The sequence below is a fragment of the Poecilia reticulata genome, linkage group LG15 (assembly GCF_000633615.1).
Source record: "Poecilia reticulata strain Guanapo linkage group LG15, Guppy_female_1.0+MT, whole genome shotgun sequence".
Lineage (NCBI taxonomy): Eukaryota > Metazoa > Chordata > Actinopteri > Cyprinodontiformes > Poeciliidae > Poecilia > Poecilia reticulata.
This window is the reverse complement of record NC_024345.1, coordinates 28632078-28649953: the sequence shown is the minus strand read 5'-3', so window position 1 is coordinate 28649953 and position 17876 is coordinate 28632078. Positions and strand designations below refer to the sequence as shown.

Below are 17876 nucleotides of genomic sequence, written 5' to 3'. Positions count from 1 at the left end.
ACAACATCTCAATTTCAAAACTGAACAAATGTTGACTTTTCTTTTGTTGTTTTTTTACCCAAACTTAAACATTTAACCCTAATATTAACCTAATAGATTAGACTTAAGGACCAGCCCAAGCACTACTGCCAGTTACATAGATATACCCAAATGGTAACTTATAGTTAGTGAACATGTTCAGTGCATTAATATAAAATACTTTTGGCACATTTGACACCCCACAGTTGAAGTTTAACTTCTCTCGTGACCTTTCCTGTTACATTGTGGGTTTTGCTGTTGAGTTGGAATTTTTGTTGTTGTTGTGATTTTTGAGTTCTCATTGTGGATTTTCCTGATACATTGTGCTCTACGCGGTTGAGTTGTGCTTTTTGCTGTTGCATTGTGACTTTTTTGGTGTTGTATTGGTGCTTTTGCTGTTGCACTGTAGATTTTGTTGTTGCAGTGAGGCTTTTGTTCTTGCATTGTAGCATTTGTTGTTGCTTTGTAACTTTTGTTGTTGCGTTGTAGCATTTGTTGTTGTTTTGGGGCTTTTGCATATTGTTGACCATTCTGGGTCAACAATATGCAAAATGTAAAAGCTTACTTCTTAGTTGTTTTCTTAAAGTATAGCAGTTTATTTGGCTGGTTATATTTCCGCTCTAATTAACTAGAATAACTTACCAGAAGTTACCAAAAAGCCCTATTCATAATTAAAGTGATTAAATTTCCAGTTAGTGCAGTAGGTACCTAAAAGACACTTCACTACATCAGGAAAGCCTACAAACGACGTGCCAGGATTCCTGTAGGTAGTGAAACATCTTTGCCGGACAGAAAGCTTTGAGGGCGCAGTGACGCTCTCCAGTCAGCAGGGGGCGCAAACCCGCCGCCGAGCGCCCAGATCCAGATTAATCATGCTGTGGTTGGACGCACGCTGAGGAGACGGACAGGCGTTTTTCATGTCGCGCAAATGTCAACTTTCCCAAGAGAAAATGACGCTGCCAAATCTCTCTTCAAGATGCTTGAGGTTTCTCTTAATGTCTCACAGTAGCTGACTTAGACTCTGTAGTGAATTACAATTCTCCCTTGTGTTTACTCCCTGTGTTGTGGTTATTTTATTCAATCTAGATTCAGTAATTCCCCTTCAGTTTACCAACAGAGTTCTCCCCTCTATTATTAATTTTTAATAGTATTAACTGGGCTGCACTTTCTAGTGCTTCATAAAGTTCAAGTACATGTCATGGAGCAGAGACTAACAGATGTATTCGCTTGTATCTGAGCCAAGGGAGGTAAGCTGGTGTCAGCCTGCCACCAGTGAGGCAGAACCCAGATCAGAGAGCCAGACAAACATTTTAGGTTTTTTACCCTCATCCATAAGCAATATTATTTTACAAACATGGCATTATATTGCAGATACATGTTCTGCTGTTTGCGTCCAGCCACAGTTTTGCTTCGCTGTTTCTTAAGCCCTGCCTGATCCAGTTAAAGTGTTAACGGGAAAAAGATTAGAGACTTGGCTCTTATTCGCCTTCACACTGCTACAAATCAAGCTCTGCCAGGCAGGGCCGGCCCAGAGTTTAATGATTTGCTAACCCACCCGCATTATTAATTTCTGCTACGTTTTGCATTAAAGATCACATATTTTAAGAGTTAGGCAGCAATGAATCCCTTAAACAGCCGTCTCAGCCAGCTTGCACTATTTATTAAAAAAGAAAAGTTACAGTTTGGGTAACTCAGCTGCTCCAGTGTTTCCATGCAGTAGGAAAGGAGGAGCTACTATTGTGAAAAACTCAAAAGTTAAAGTACTTTTTGATATTTATTTACAAAGAGGTACTTATTTGACCCAAATAAAAGAAATTGTGACACTATAATAGCATTAAATTATGACTGCAATAAATTTCAATAAAAACATTATTGAAATTGTTATTGTTTTTAATTTCAATTAAAAAAAACAAATGAAATCAAGCTTAAAATTTGGAATAATAAAATGAGAAAATATTAAACTAATAATCATAATAATAAAACTATTACTATATTAATAAAACACATGCAAAACTTCTGACTTTATCAATATAATTATCAGACACATCTACCTATATGTTTACAGGAAGCCTGCAAATTATTTTATTATTTATATTATAGAGTTTATTGTCATTTAACTGCACATTTACAGCTGAGCAAAGGCTACAAAAATAATAAATGAATAAATTCAATAAAACAAACAAACAAATAAATAAATAAATAAATAAATAAATATTTTAAAATTGTTCTGCTATTTGGAGAGGCGAATTTAAAAGTTGCCTTAAATTCAAACTTCACTTAAAAATTAAAAATAAACTCAAAAATCTGAGTTTAAGTTGGCCTGGTTTTCAACAATCCTCAAACTTAAATCGATTTTGCTTTATTATTCCATCATTTGCCTTGTTCATCTTTCTCCACTACACGTTTTTCCTTCCACTCAACTTTCCATTAAGAGAACTACAACTTCTTTTCGCAATAAGCGTGTTTTATCCTCTTTTGTGGAGTGTAATAATACATATTTTTTTTATTGTTTTAATGCAATTTCTTTTAAGTTTAAGACGTAAACTTTAAAATTAAAAAGATCAAAGAAAAAGAAATCTGGAGTATTTCAATCTGAGTTTCACTTTTTTTTAATTGATTTGCTAAAATAAATAAAACTCCTATCGATATTTTTACAATATTGAAGTTGCTTTTGTGCTTGATTCAACAAGTTTACGTTAAAAGTTTATAAATGAACCATAATAATCTGGATTTAGTTTGTTGTTTCCCACAGTAATGACCGACACCTCACCCCACCCAACCCTGCGCACTCAAACATCTCCTGGTTAGTCCGCAGTTACTCCCATCGTGTCCGGGGACTACGGCCACCACCACCACCACCACCGGGACAGAGCGGCCATGGCGTCCCGGCTCTCCTTCACCCAGGTCCGGCTGGAAGCGGAGCTGGAGCGCTACCGGGCCGAGTGCCAGTGGGGCAAAATCCTGGCGCTGGTGGAGCAGATGCACGCTGCGCGGATCCATGAGGACGGTGAGTGACCGCGGGTCGCACCTGGACGCTGGGAAGCCGCAGCACGCATGTCCCGTCACTTCCTGGTTGCTCTATTAACTCAAATACGATCAGTTCACTGTTAAATATTAGAGAAAAATAACCTGGTGACCACCCATATTTAAATTTGAATTTATTGGAGCAGTTTTCAGATAAAACCGACACTGATATTTGCTAATTAAAGCAGAAGGTTTTTATAAATCAACCAATTTTGAAAGAAAAATTCAGGATTTCCTGCTGTTTGAGTTGATTTGTATTTTTTGCAGTGAGCATACTATCACACTGTACACCAGTTGGACCTTGGACTCCAAACAAGACTAGTCGGAGGTCTCCTAAACAGATCTCCTCCTCAAATAACACAGAGAAAACCAGTGAAAATCGTGCATCACAACCTGCGCTTTGAAAGAAAACGTCTCCCTGGAAGTTTACAGTAAACAAGAAGAGTCTGTGTCACATTTAAGCAGAAAACTCTGTCGCTCACTTTAATGTTAAACCAGATTTATCCACCAGCCTGCTAATTTTCCGCCTTTACACTCGAAATCATTCCACAAAACTAAAGCAAACACACTTTTCTTTCTGCTCCTCATAAAACAAGGCTGAGGCATTTCACTAATGCACCTGCCTCCACCTGTAACCTACGCAGAGTAAATATGGGTTTGAGTGAGTGTCCTGACTACAGGCGTCTGTTGCTGTGCTTGCATTGGACCGATGGTTCACTCAGGTGTTAAATTAATGTGGTATTACTGTGCGCTTGCATGGTTTTCATTTGCTGAACCAGCAGCGAGTGTGCAAGGTGCACCAGGAGGAGCTGGCTTCAGATAGAGGAACTTCATGGTAGTTAAGGTGGTCATATATTAGACCTTCGCCCAACTCTGACAGCAATAAAAAGCAGCCATGTTGTTTCTGCTAGGTCTGGCGTCATTGTGTACTGTGGCTTTAAAAGGTTATGTTGAATTTCTGTGATCTAAAGTCCAGAGAAAATATTCAAATGACTCTAAGTTTGATTTTTGCAATATATTACTTTTAGGAGGAGGAAAATGTTAAAGCTAAACATTGCTGAAGAGCGTTGATGAAATCCTTTACACAATGTCCAACCCAGACCAAAGTAGTAATGGTAAAGTTTTCAAAAGATAATATTTGGTGGTTTATCCAAAAGGAGGTCAAGAAAACTGCAGTAATGTAAGTGTGTAATAATTGCAGATCTAACAAACCAGCGCCCTACAGGGGGGTTTAAAAGTTCAGTCGTAACACACCACTGTGGTAAATAGAAATATGTGTAATTCAGGTGTAATAGCAGCAACAGATATAAAGGTTCACACAAAAAATTCTTAAAGCTTCAGTATGTAATTTTTTTTTTTTTTAAATACATGGTTTTTTTTTTTTTACATTTTTGTTGAAACTGTCACCATGTTGCGACAGTTTAGCCTGAGACAGATACTGTGTGAAAAAATTAAGCTAATCTGTTTTCTCCCAGTGCTAATGAGAAACAACCAATCAGAGCCAGGAGGCGGGTCTTAGCGCTATAATTTTTTGGCAATAAACTAGTGTTTTTTTGGTGTCTGGAAAAAGAACCATTAAAAAAAAAATTCCGATTGTTAAATTTTAATGTGCTGTTACCTAGCAACCCCAGGTGAGCCCAGCTCATTGGGCAGGAATACTGGGACAAAAACATAGATTTGAGACACATTTATGCACAAACATCTTTTTACAGAAGCTCAGGTTGTAACAGACAAGAGGAGGAAACACTTACTAAAAGATGTTTTAGTTTAATAATGACGTGACGCTGGCTATGCAGCTGGTTCTTCTCTTTGGTTTTCATAAAATGGAAAAGCTTAGCAGGTGCTATAATGTCAGCTTTTTACTACATTATATATATTGAACCTAATATTTTAGGTATTGTTTTGTTTGTCTGTAACTAATAAAACTGACTGAGAAACCTCAGAAGCACACATCCTACTCGTAGGCAAAATCAGACTAAGGAAAAGAAAATAGTGATTTTTCTATGCTTTTTTAGATCAAATGTTGGTTTTTGCAGGATTTTTATAAAAAAAATTTAAAAAAGCTTGAACAACGTCAAAGTATGTGGCTTAAAGATAAAGAAAACTCATATTTTATGCTAAAATTAGCCAATTAAACCATTTGGAAATTGGAATTTGAGAAGAAAACATGATAAATGCAAAAAACTAAAGGTAGAAAACTAACATATGGCAGCCTGTAGCAACAAATTGAAGAGTAAATCACCATTTGGTTCAGTAAATGGGTGAACTCTGTGTTTCTCGCTGTGGTTTTACAGGAAAACACTTCCTGGTGTTTATCCCCTACCTTCTCCTCAGAGATAGGTTTCTCCTTGGCTGTGCTGATAAACGAACCAGCAAAAATGTCAAGTATATCTGAGCATAAACACGGCTCAAAGAGCTGGCATCAGAACACACCCGGGCTGATGGAGCTAAACAGGAAATCTTTACTGGAGTGTGTGTTCGTGTGTGTTTACACAGACAGGGGTTGGATCAGAGAACGGTTGTTTTTCATTTTTGCAATCCTTAATATCATGAGTTACAATAGTTTTTACTGTATGTGCAGGATTCAAATGGAAACTGTACCGAAGAAAAACCACTAAACGATTAATCGGATTAATAGTGATTAATTGGTTATTGAAGTAATCGTAAACTATTTTAGAAATCGATTAATCTTATATCAAAAAATGCCATCTGCTAAAAGAACAACACACTCTGAGTAGTAATTCAACCAAAAATTGCACAAACAATATATTTTCTATTTAAGATTTTTTTAAAACTTTGAAAGTTTGTCCTACGCAAAACTCAAGTGGCACATTTTTTAGCTCTTGAAGAAACTCTACTTCTAAGCAACTTTTGCTATCCAGTTATTAATTTACAAAGCTAAAAATAATCAACAGATCATTCCTTAACTTTGATGTCAAGTCAAGTCTGAGCTTTTACATGTTGTTGTTAGAAGCATTTTTTTAGTTGCAGATGCATCGTTTGCTACAAATGATAAAGAAATGCTATGTTAATGCACTTAAACAAAATGTTTACATTTTATTTAAAAACTAATTAATTCAGTTACTTCTTTGGTTCTTTAATCTATTTATAACTTTGCTAAAAAGGCTTTAATGAAATGAAAAATCAGCAGCAATCGATTAATCTCATGATAATCAATTAATCATCAAATAGGCTGATTAATCAATTAATTTGATGATTAATTGATCAATCAGATCAATCAAATCAATTAATCTGATTAATCAATTACTAAATAATCATTAGTTCCACTGCTAGAAACTACATTTCAGGAATTCTTCTTCTGTGCTTTGAGTTCTGGTTTTGATAAACTGAGAGAAGGTTTTCTTTGGCTACAGAAATTGATGACCTCTGACCCCCAGTTCATGCTTGTTCCATTGCTTTTAACTTTGTTCAATCCCACGCTGCAGATGATTACGGCACGCTGCTGATGGCCGAGGCGCTGCTGGAGGAGTGCCTGCTGGAAAACATGAATCTTTTACGCAGCTCCACACCTTTAGCTGACAAGACTCAGGCCAGACTCTGCAAGGCCAAAGGTCACCTGAACACCATCCTGAGCCGAGGCCGCCTCACAGTCAGTCTAATCTTCAGGTCTTTTCCAATCATTTGGAAATAACTACCACGAAATATTTTGACAGGGAATCAAAACCATTTGTCATGCCGTCGCTGGAGTGATCGTGTATTTCTGGTTTTCCTGCAGCCCAGATACTTGAATGAGGCCCTGCTGCTGATGGCCAAAGTGCACTACGTCCAGGGCCGGTACCGGGACGCCCAGGGAATGTGTGCCAGGGTGGGTTTGGAGGAGCTGACCCAGGACGACCAACCCGTCTACCACTTTCGCCTACTGGCTGAGGCCTTCGTCGTTAAAGGTACCTCACAATTAACTGGTTTGTTGTTTAGAGCTTTCGTGAAACAAGCATCTCTTCAATAGACTTTGCTTCAAAATCCTGTTGAGGCTTCAGCTATCCCTGTTGATTGAGCACTTTTTTCTGCCAACATTTTTCCTTCCACTAAACCATGTCTGAAACCTTTACAAACTAAAGAACCATTTAGTTTGTGTTTTCACACCTGATATTCTAGTAGATTTGGTTTGATTTGCAACATTTGTTACATTTTCGGCTGGTGCAGTTCTCTTTCACACTGCACTGTGCAAAACAAACCAAACTAAGTGAAAACCTGTTCCCCTCCTCGCCTGTGGGGGCGCTGCACCAAGAACCACTGAAGGAAATAACATAAAGAAAACCTTAGAAACCTTAGAAGTTTTGTTTAGAAGAAAGACAACTTTCTTCTAAACAAAATATAAACCAAAATGGAGTAGCGTCAGATTTTAGTTGTTGTAGGATTTTGGTTTTGTCTTTGGTAAAATACCACAAGTCATTTCTCCATTTGTTTTAGTTGTATTTACCCAGAATGCCCTGCACTGACAAATCCTGTCTGTAAATATGTTCCACAAATAACTACTGAAATAGCATAGATTTAGCTTCACTGGTTCAAATTCTGTAAAATACATATATGCATATTAGCTGAAAACCATAATCATTAAACCTAATAGAAAATAATGCTGGAAATATATGATTTTGTGTAATTAATCTATATGGAATTGTAGTAAAAACAAAACACGCCTGTGCGTGTCACCTGGTTTTTATACTGTAGCGTTCATCAGTCAACTTTCAAGCCAAGCTATAAATAAAAGAACAAGCAAAACCAAACTTCAGGCTCCTTTTCTGGTAGTTATGGGAGGAGAAAAACCAAATTGACCTTGTATGTGGATCTAAGGTGCATGGCGAGTCTTTTACAAGGCAGATGGGACACAGCTGGGAACCATCAGCTTGATCGGGTAGATAGTCGGGTCAAGGAGCTTTCTGTGTTTTTCCAAGAGCCGAGTCCGAACCTGAGCTTGTCACTGTTAAAGAAAACATATTTTCCTTGCTCTGAAGTCGCATCAGAGAGTGAAAAGTGCCAGTTTTGGGGTAAAGTTGTGAAGTATTTTGGTGTTTTTCCAGGCAGTTTTTCGTCGCTACGCTCTGATCCCCATAAATCAGATTCACAGAACACAACACCCGGACTCGGTGTAATCTCTTTTCACTCATCATCATTATGTCGTTACCACCCCCCTCTTCGTTTCCTGATAGTCGGACATGACCTCATGCTCCTGAAACATTAAGGAATATTACAGCAATAACTGTCAGATTTAGATTTCCTCTGCTTGTTTTGATTCCCCCTGAATTATATTTACCGTTGGCTCCTTCTCAGGCCTCTCTGTGGGATATGAAACTAGCTGCTGTGGGAATCAAGTCAGACATGGATGATGTCTGACGGCTGGCAGCTGTCTGCTTATTTGATTTGGCTTGGCGTCGAGCCCAAGACTGCTCAGCGCCTCTGGCCTCTTCCCGTCTTGGAAAGTTCTTGAACTCCTTGAATATTTGTATTAATCAGTCCAGTTTGGGCATCTGGTCTTCCAGGGACATCAATTTCCTCTCTGTTTGTGTGTCCACTGTGTGGAGGTCTGCAAACACACACAGAAGACATAATGAATGTCTAAAAGTAAATTAGCATGCTAATAAAAGCCTGTTGTGTTTATGAATGAAACGATTAATCGAATTAATAATGATTAATCGATTATTTAAGTAATCGATTACTTCAATAAAAATGCCATTTGGTGAAAGTATGACACAGTTTAAGCAGTAATTAAGCCAAAACTGTACAACAAGTAGATACTGGTACATTTTGCATTTAAGATAAAGAAAACACATTTTTCATTTTTTAATTAGTATCGTTTACTTTACAGGAATTTTGTTGTCATGTAAGCTACAAACCACATGTTTGTAGCTGTGGTTTTCTGTTGTTTTTCTCTCTTTCTGCACATATAGAAGCAGACTTCTTGGGTGTTAATCTTGTCTTCTCTTTATCCTTCTTAATTTTTTCTTTTATTATCTCCTTCTTCCCTTACTTTAAGTTTTTGACCCACCACATTTTCTTTTTCTTTTCTGTCTCTTTGTTGCGATTGAATAGTTTTTTGTCCATCAAGTGAAGCATCCTGAAAGCCATATTGCTGCCTGTGAAAGTAAATCCTTTAGGGTTCTCCCTTGGCACTCAGACAATAATGCTGATTGCTACACTGCCAAAAAATATGATAAAAATATTAACAATAAAATAAGTAACACAGGTGATTACTGATGATGATTAACTGCTGCATTGGCTGGGACCTTCCTTCTTAAATCCTATCAAAACTGCAACCTAGTTTTTCACTCTCAGCTTTTGAATTTGTCTTTGTATACCTCAGGTTGCATTTAAGTACATTTTGTACTTTCTGCTTTCTATGTTTGTCAGTTCTTGCCTCGACTTGTGAGTTGAGGAAATAAAATAGAGGCAAATTTATTTTCTCTTGTTGATGCATCCAAACAACAGACATAGAGGGAAACAGTAAGGAGTATGGAGCCAAAATTCAAATGTTCCAAAAGCTAAAACCCAAACAACCAGGACAACAGAACAGAACATGCATAATGCCTGCATGTTTCCATGAGAGGATGTGACTTTTTATTCCTTTTTGTCCATAAAAGTGTAAACGGAGAACAAAATGAAGAGCATGTGTTGGGAAGAAGACAACTAATTGTCGATTAATACATTAGATCAAAATTAGCTCCAATCGATTAACGTCCGTTACGTCTTCTTTTAGTGTTGTTTGGCTGCCACCCACCAGAGGGCGCCGCTGGTTATTCTTAAGCGTAGAATTAAGCGTTTTTTTTTTTTTAAAGAAGAACGTGTATTTGGCGAAGAATATAGTAAATAAAACATCTGATCCATACTTCAATCTGAAAGGTTGCGGGAATGCATCTTAAGTTGTTTGCCAACCATCATAAAATATTAGAAGAAGAAGAAGAAAAAGAAGAAGAAGAAGAAGAAGACTATCCCAGAACGGGAACAAGAAACTGTCCAAACAGAGTACGGTGGGGGATGAAAAATGCTGTTTGTGTGGTTCTTTTTTTAAATATAAACACTCAAGCTACTTTATAAACTTAATAGTGCTTCATTCAGTCGAGCTGCATGACGGAGCAGCGTCAACTTATTTAAAAATGACCGATGTGCTAGGACGTGGTTGTAGTGAAATGCTAAATGGTGAGATGGAGGCAGATGATCAACTTTCCTACTTTACATTTTCCTAAAAATGACACATTTCTTTAACTGTTTGATCAACCATGTTTCAGGTCTTTCTCTGGACCACCAGACGCTGTCTGCCGTGTCTCGTATCCGTCTTTCGGAGAGAGAGGAAGAGAGTCTGTCCTGCTTCCTGAAGGCGTGTGACGCAGCCCTGTCCTACCTGCAGGAGCTCGATAAGGTGAGCCTTCACAAATTCACGGTTCGCACAATGTGCTGGCATGTTTACTTAAGAGTTTCTGTTTTCAGATGGTAACCACTCCACACGCCAAAATGGGCAAAGGCAGCCTCTTTTCTGCAGCTGTTGACGTTGACCTGGGCTTCTTCCTGCAGGCAGCCCTGCAGAGCGCTTACCTCTGTCTGCTGCAGAGGGGGTGAGTGCAGCGGAAATCAATAAAAACTTCTTACACTACCTGAAAAAGTTTTCACAAGTACAACATTTGCTTTTTCTAGTTTTACAGGTGGAAGTTTGCAGTCTCACTTTATTAAAGACGAGGGACTTTCTGCTAGGGCTGAAACGATTAATTGTATCAATCTTGATGAATCGATTAATTAATGGTTAACTAATTAAGTAATTAAGTAGCTTGCAGAATCAGGAACCTCCTCATTCAGTCTTTCCGACTTCTGATCACTTCAATTGGAGAAATGTTCTTTTCTTCAGACTTTTCGCTTAGACACAACATATTACACAACATCGGAAATATTATAGGCCTGTCGCGATAAACGATTATCGGACGATAAATTAAACTTATCGACCTCATTTTAATTATCGTCTTTATCGTCCCTTCCGGCCTTTTTTCTTTCTGTTGATGACACTGAATGAAAAAAGGCTCAGCTCCGGTGCTCTCCACTGACCCTCCCTTCCTCATTTCCTTAGTCTAATGTCCAGCACACACGACACGAGTTCAATCTGGAGAGACTCAGACGGACAAAGGGGAACAATTAAAAGATTTAATGACAGGAATGAATAACAGTTCTTTGGCGCTCGGACCCCGGCAGCTAATTTGAGCTGAGATTTGATGTGAACTCGATGAACATCCCGATAACTGATTAGGGATGCTCTCCCCCGGTGCCCGACACTGGTGGTGGTGGTCAGGAAAGGGTGCCATCCTAGAGCTGAAGGATGTGGGTGGAGAAGGGGAGGTGGTGGGTTGAACGCAGCTGGGAAGCAGCTGACTGCTTGGGTGTGGATCCTTTTATGCAGAGCCTGATTGCTGATTGAACGCGCCGGGTGAGGTCCAGCGCTGAGGTCGGAGATGAGCATGACGTCGATGGGCGAACAAAGGGGGTGGAGTCTTCCATCTTGAACTTCCGCTAAAGCTCCATTTGTCGGCCCATTTTCAAACCCTGAGAGACACACTAGCCGACAGAAATCCAGGTGTAACGGTTCGATCGGGTTCGTCGTGCCGTGTGGTGTCCAGCCACATGGGCACAAAATAATGGCTACAAGTCCAGTTAACTAATTTTAAAACCAGGTATTAATCAATGCTTTACTAGAATCTACCTGTGGTGCATGTGGCTAGAGTCAGCATAAAGTCCTGACTGAATGAAAATCATTGTAACCTATTTATGTCATGTTAACGAAGAACAGCTGAAAAGTTACCGGGTTTATCAACTGCGGTAGCAATTTGGCTCCAACTCCTCCCCTTGTCATTTTTATATTCTTTGCAATAAACATTAATGATAGCACAAATCATCTCCAATGTCCGCTGGACTTCGGGTTGCACCATGTTAGCTGTGTGGGATTACCCTCCGTAATTTCCCCTCAGAAAGCACGGAGGAGAATCCGCGCTTTCTGATTGGCTACCTGTCACATTCAGCGTTAAGCTCCAAGTCAGGGGAAATCGCTGATTTAGATCGGAGCGGCCACGACGATCTACCGTAACACACCTCACACTGCAGGATGATAGGTTACGAAATCACCAGCCACAATCTTAGATCGGCCAACGATCTAAGATTATCTTGAGGGAAAATAGGGGCAAAAAATCGTGTAGTATGAACTATTGCATTAGATAGTCGGATGTGCCCAGATTCTCTATTTAAATCTAGTGATTACTGAAGGGCAATACAGACTTCATAATCTGCACTCTTCTGGTTGAATGCAGTATTTATTTCCACTTTGGCTTTATGTTGTTTAGTTTTTATTCAAGTACGTTTTTTGTTAATGGAGACTGAGAATCCATTTTATTTTTGTTTTTGGTTGTTTTGTTTATTCAGTTTATCAGTTCAAGTGTTACGTGTTATTTTGAAAATAAATATCAGGAAATCGCATGTATTATTAGTCATTTCCATTAAATCAGTGTCAAAAGGTCTTGAAACAATATTATCGTTTATCGCAATAATTTTTTAGACAATTAATTGTCCAGCAAAATTTGTTATTGTGACAGGCCTAGAAATATATTAAAATATGTTAAAGTAAACAATTCAGTTCCCTTTTAAATACGGAAACAAACATTTTATTGCCTGAAATGTAATGACATCATTCCTTCAATGTCAGATCAGCATGTGAAAATCTCAGCCCGTATCTGGTGATTGTTTTCTGGGTGCACATATTTGTAGACTAACATTTTTTTTCTTATATGCAATTTGTATACATTTTTGTACTTTTTTGTCTTAATTACTGCTAAGAATATGTTGTTTCTTCAACAAATTGCCTTTTTTGAGTGTGTACACTCGATTACTGAATTAGTTGATGATTATTTCAATAATTGATTCATCACGGTTAATCATTTCAGCCCTACTTGTGAATTAAACCTGGCTGTTGAACCGTTTTTTATCATTTAATTTTAGCATTCATAATAGTAGTTTAAAGGAGTGTACGTTGTGTTTTTGCTCATTCGTGAATTTTGTTTGTTTTTGTTCAGAAAATATGTCAGAAAGAAGTTGAAGTATTTATCATGATCTTAATTTATTTAATTTCAAAAATATATTTAATTTCAAAAATATTAACAAGGATTTCTAGACCTTTGGAAGACGCTTTTATGTGCAGTTTCATGAGTTATTCATGTAAACTTGCAGCACATTTGTAAAAATCTGTTTGCTCTTTCAATATGTGTTGACGTCAAACTTGTAGAAAGAAAATAATGCAACTCTAGGTTTGAACCAGTAGGTGTCAGTGTTGCATTAAATCAGAAAATGACTATCATCTCTAATGAAGGCCTGATTGACTGTCAATAGTTTTAATTTGATTCTCCATGTGTTAATGGAAAACAGTTTGCTGCTGCTTTATGTTATCTGAAAACCGTTTATTTTTAGTCAGTATTTAAAACCAGTCCATAAGCCCAGTGTGTGTGTGTGTGTGTGTGTGTGTGTGTGTGTGTGTGTGTGTGTGTGTGTGTGTGTGTGTGTGTGTGTGTTAGTCATCTTGCACAGGGTGCCCACCAGCTGCGTAGAGTTCTCAGGGTGGTGGAGTCGCGAGGGTCTCAGAGCTTCAGGAAGGTGAGGAACAACAAATGTCTTATTCTAGAATCACTACAATGAAAAAAGTTTAAAACAAGAATCTGGTGTGATTTCTGCTGGGCTGGCCGGTAAATCAATAACGATATATCTCGCGACAGAAACGTGATCAATAACAATAGATAATTCTAACTGCTAGGATAGAATATTTGCTGAACTACAATCAAGAATCGCACAGCATTCTGGGAGATGGAGGCAGCTAGTGGCCAGATAAGCAAGATCCACTGCAAAAACACAAACTCTTACCAATAATTTTGGTCTATACTGCAAATATCTCGGTACACTTGAAATAAGACAAAGTTACTTTTCAGCAAGATTTAGAGTCTTATTTTAAGTCAATAATTTCTTAATATTGATGAAAAAGTACTTTTTTTATTGGTAGATAAATTAACTTATAAAATGGGGAAAATGTCTTGTTATAAGCAAAATAATCTGCCAGCTCATCAAGCAGTTTGTCATCAATATTAAGGAATTATTTACTTAAAACAAGACTCTATCTTGCTAAAAAAAGTGACTTGTAAGTTAGTTTTGTCTTATTTCAACTTTTCCTTGGTAATATTTTGTGTTTTTGCAGTGTTGGTGGCATCAGCGGTGCGCCAAAACCCCCCCTGATGGGGTTTTGGCGCCCCCTCTGGAGCTGCGCCCCTATGCGTTACATACCCTGCATACCCACTTTTTGCGTCACTGGGTGGCATCAGCTAACTCACATTTTGGTTAGTTAAATAGCTAAAATTAATAACCTCACAACAGCCTGCTGGGTATCAAGCAGTTTCAACCCCCTCAACTCTGGTTACCTAGCAACAGGTTGCTAAGTAACTTGCACAGCAGCAGTTTAAGGTTTTACCACCCTGATTCATGACGGCTTAAAAATAAAAACCACAATGGGGAGAAGTAAAAACTGTGGATAAATGTATCTCTCATTTAAAAAACAAAAAAAACTAATCGATAATTATCAAAATTGACTGACATGACTTCTGACTGCAGGGCTGCACAGTGGCGCAGTTGGTAGAGCTGTTGCCTTGCCGCAAGAAGGTTCTGGGTTCGATTCCCGGCCCCGGTCTTTCTGCATGGAGTTTGCATGTTCTCCCTGTGCATGGTGGGTTTTCTCTGGGTACTCCGGTTTCCTCCCACAGTCCAAAAACATGACTGTCAGGTTAATTGGCCTCTCCAAATTGCCCCTAGGTGTGAGTGTGTGTGTGTGCATGGTTGTTTGTCTCTGTGTTGCCCTGCAACAGACTGGCAACCTGTCCAGGTGACCCCGCCTCTCGCCCGAAACAWTAGCTGGAGATGGGCACCAGCCACCCTCCCGACCCCACTAAGGGACAAGGGTGAAAGAAAATGGATGGATGGATGGGCTTCTGACTGCATTAAAAACGTGTTTGTTTTTTCATGCCAGTGTGCAGCCATGAAGCTGGCGCAGGTGCTGCTGAGCTCCGTGAGCGAGGACAGCTACTGGCCCCCGCTGGGCCCCCCGCCCGCCGTCTGGCTCCAGAGAGAGGGAGCCGCCGCCTCCAAAGACGCCATGTACCCCACCTTCAAACCGCCTCAGCGCTACGCCACAGACTGGTACGCCTCACCTTCATTCCCCAGGAGTCTGAATCTGACCGGAGGACCTTCAGAGGCCTCAGTAACTGGGTTTAATACTTCACTGATGCAAGGTTATTACACTTAACTAAAATTTAAACAACAAAAATGAAAGTGAGAAAACATTTCTGTTAACTGAAGTAAATAAAAATTGTAATTAATGGTGGAAAAACTGTAACTATACTGTGTATTTATAAAACTAACAAACGCAGTGAAGTTATGGGTGTAATAATCGTTGTTTTCTTGTTAATGAATCTATTTATTAGCAATTTTAACTGATCTGAAATAGTTTTTTATTTCCCAACACAAGCAGATGGCGGTGCTCCATAATCCTGGTTCTTACGCTACTCTGTCAGCGTTGAGATAAAATGTGAGTCAGTTGATTACTGAAAAACAATAAAATAAATGTTTTAAAACAGTTGTTTTTTGCTAAATATTAATTATTCAACAAAAGACAGGTAACTCAATAATAATAGTAGAATAATAATTATTCTGGAATAACTGTTATTGCAGAATAATAATAATAATAATAATCATCAAATTATAATTTTATTCTTTATTTTACCATAGTAATATTTATTATTTAATATTAAAATTAAAATGATTAATTTTATTTAAAAAATAATTGTATTATTTTATTATAATAAAATTATTAGAATAAAATAAATTTTATTATGAGAATGATAAATTCTAATTATTTTCTGATTAAAATTTATTGTATTTATTTTTATTTTTCCCGTCATTTGGCCCCACTTTGAAAAACTCTGGTCCATGAAGTCACTGCAAAAACACAAAAACGTACCAAGTATTTGTGCTAATTAAAATAAGACAAAACTAACTTTAAAGTAACTTTTCAGCAACATAAAGGAGCTTTTTTTAAGTTAATAAATCCTTAATATTGATGAAAAAGCGCTTGTTCAATTAGCAGATAAAATTTTCCCATGTTACAAGTGAAACAATCTGCCGATGGAAGCAGAACTGTTCTGACTTATTGACTCCGTTCTCTTGCTGAAAAGTTACTTGGAAGTTAGTTTTGTCTTGTTTCAACTGTACCAAGATATTTGCACTAATAACTAGACCAGAAATACTTGGTGAGAGTTTGTGTTTTTGCAGTGTAGGATCAAAACGGACATCTTTTCCGATCTTAAAAGCCCAATCTTGTCATCCGATCAGCACATCGAACTCATTGTCTGCTTCATTTCTGCGTTTCGCTCGTTGCAGGGATCCTGCAAACATTGCTCAGGCCCCCGTGAGCCATACTTAGTCACCGCCACATGACTAATCCTGCCCACACTATCATAAGTGAAGATCTAAATCCATGTCTGAGATTAGCAGGCGTGGAGGAGCCGAATTCCCCCCGGAGGAACAGCCGTGTGTCAGCGTTGATGATTGCTTTTTATCGTCACGTAGTTGTTTCATAAAAGGTTGTGATGTTGTCTGCGGATTGTGTCCTTCAGTAGGACATGAGTGTGTGTGTGTGTGTGTGTGACATCTGAGATGATGCTGTGCGGTGATACAGCCGCGGTGGTCCGTATTGTGTTGCAGCCCCACAGGTGAAACAGAAACCAGACACTGTCGGTAATCCGCCATCGCTCTGTCTTTGTGTTTGTGTGAGCGATAAACTTCCTGTTTTCTTTTTTGTTTTTGTTTTTTTCTTGGCAGCTGCTTCTGTCCACAGGACGTGGTGGAGGAGGCTGTGCTGCTGCTGCTCATCACAGAATCAATGGTGAGACACACACACACACACACACACACACACACACACACACACACACACACACACACACACACACACTCCTATCCTTCACTGCGTGGTCCAGCTACAGCAGCAGGGACAACGTCCATCAGTCTCTTTCCTCATCTGATTTCTGTGTTTTTGTCCCAACAGACGAGTGGGGAAGCCGTAATCAGCCGACTGCCGGACCAGGCCGAGGCGCGCCAGAGCAGCCTGCAGGATGCCACCTCCGTCTACGACCTGCTGTCCATCGGCATGGCCAGAAGGGGGCAGTACGCCATGCTCTCTGAGGTGTGGGAATAAAGTCATACGCTGGAGGTCAGAGGTTTCTGTTTTCAGATCCTTCTGCTCATCATAATCCCACCGCAGGGAAATTCTCAGATTAGGTTTTGGTTAAGAAATAATGGATAATTTGCATTTTCAGTGCAGCAGTGACAAATCTTCCATATTCTCTTTGTTTTACACTGTAAAAACACAAAATATGACCAAGAGGTTTTGTCTAGTTTCTTGTGAAAATATCTTTAAAAATTTGAAATAAGACAATAACTTGCAAGTTTTATTAAGATACAGGAGCTAGTTTGAAGTCAATAATATTATAAAAGAAGTACTAGTTACACTAGCAGATTTTGTTTCACTTGTCAAATGGGTGAAAAAGTTAGCTACTGGAGCTAGCACCTTTTTCATCAGTAGTAAAGAATTACTGATTTAAAACAAGCTCCTGTGTTCATGAAATTTTACTTGTAAGTTAGTTTTGTCTTATTTAAAGTTTACTAACATGTTTGCCCTAGAAGCTAAACCAAAATATTTAGTCAGATGTTGTGTTTTTGCAGTGTAGGAAGCTCAGACCTAAATAGTTGAAGTTTTGACA

The 17876-nt window shown here is 38.6% G+C and overlaps 1 protein-coding gene across 4 annotated transcripts in view; it reads left to right on the top strand.

Annotated features, from left to right (window-relative positions):
* The first annotated feature begins 901 nt into the window (after window positions 1–901).
* ttc7a (tetratricopeptide repeat domain 7A) overlaps window positions 902–17876 on the top strand; it is a 50958-nt gene continuing 33983 nt past the window's right edge. Inside the window, exons 1-10 of one of the 4 annotated variants that reach the window (XM_008430398.2) lie at window positions 902–1003; window positions 2827–3025; window positions 6489–6652; window positions 6779–6947; window positions 10284–10414; window positions 10483–10607; window positions 13593–13671; window positions 15086–15255; window positions 16936–16999; window positions 17162–17299. In XM_008430398.2, coding sequence (XP_008428620.1) covers window positions 947–1003; window positions 2827–3025; window positions 6489–6652; window positions 6779–6947; window positions 10284–10414; window positions 10483–10607; window positions 13593–13671; window positions 15086–15255; window positions 16936–16999; window positions 17162–17299 — 1296 coding nt within the window. In that variant the 5' untranslated portion in view covers window positions 902–946. Of the gene's footprint in view, window positions 1004–2826; window positions 3026–6488; window positions 6670–6778; window positions 6948–10113; window positions 10195–10283; window positions 10415–10482; window positions 10608–13592; window positions 13672–15085; window positions 15256–16638; window positions 16827–16935; window positions 17000–17161; window positions 17300–17876 lie in introns of those variants that run through there. The other 3 variants (XM_008430399.2, XM_008430400.2, XM_017308765.1) reach the window with 3 other exon arrangements.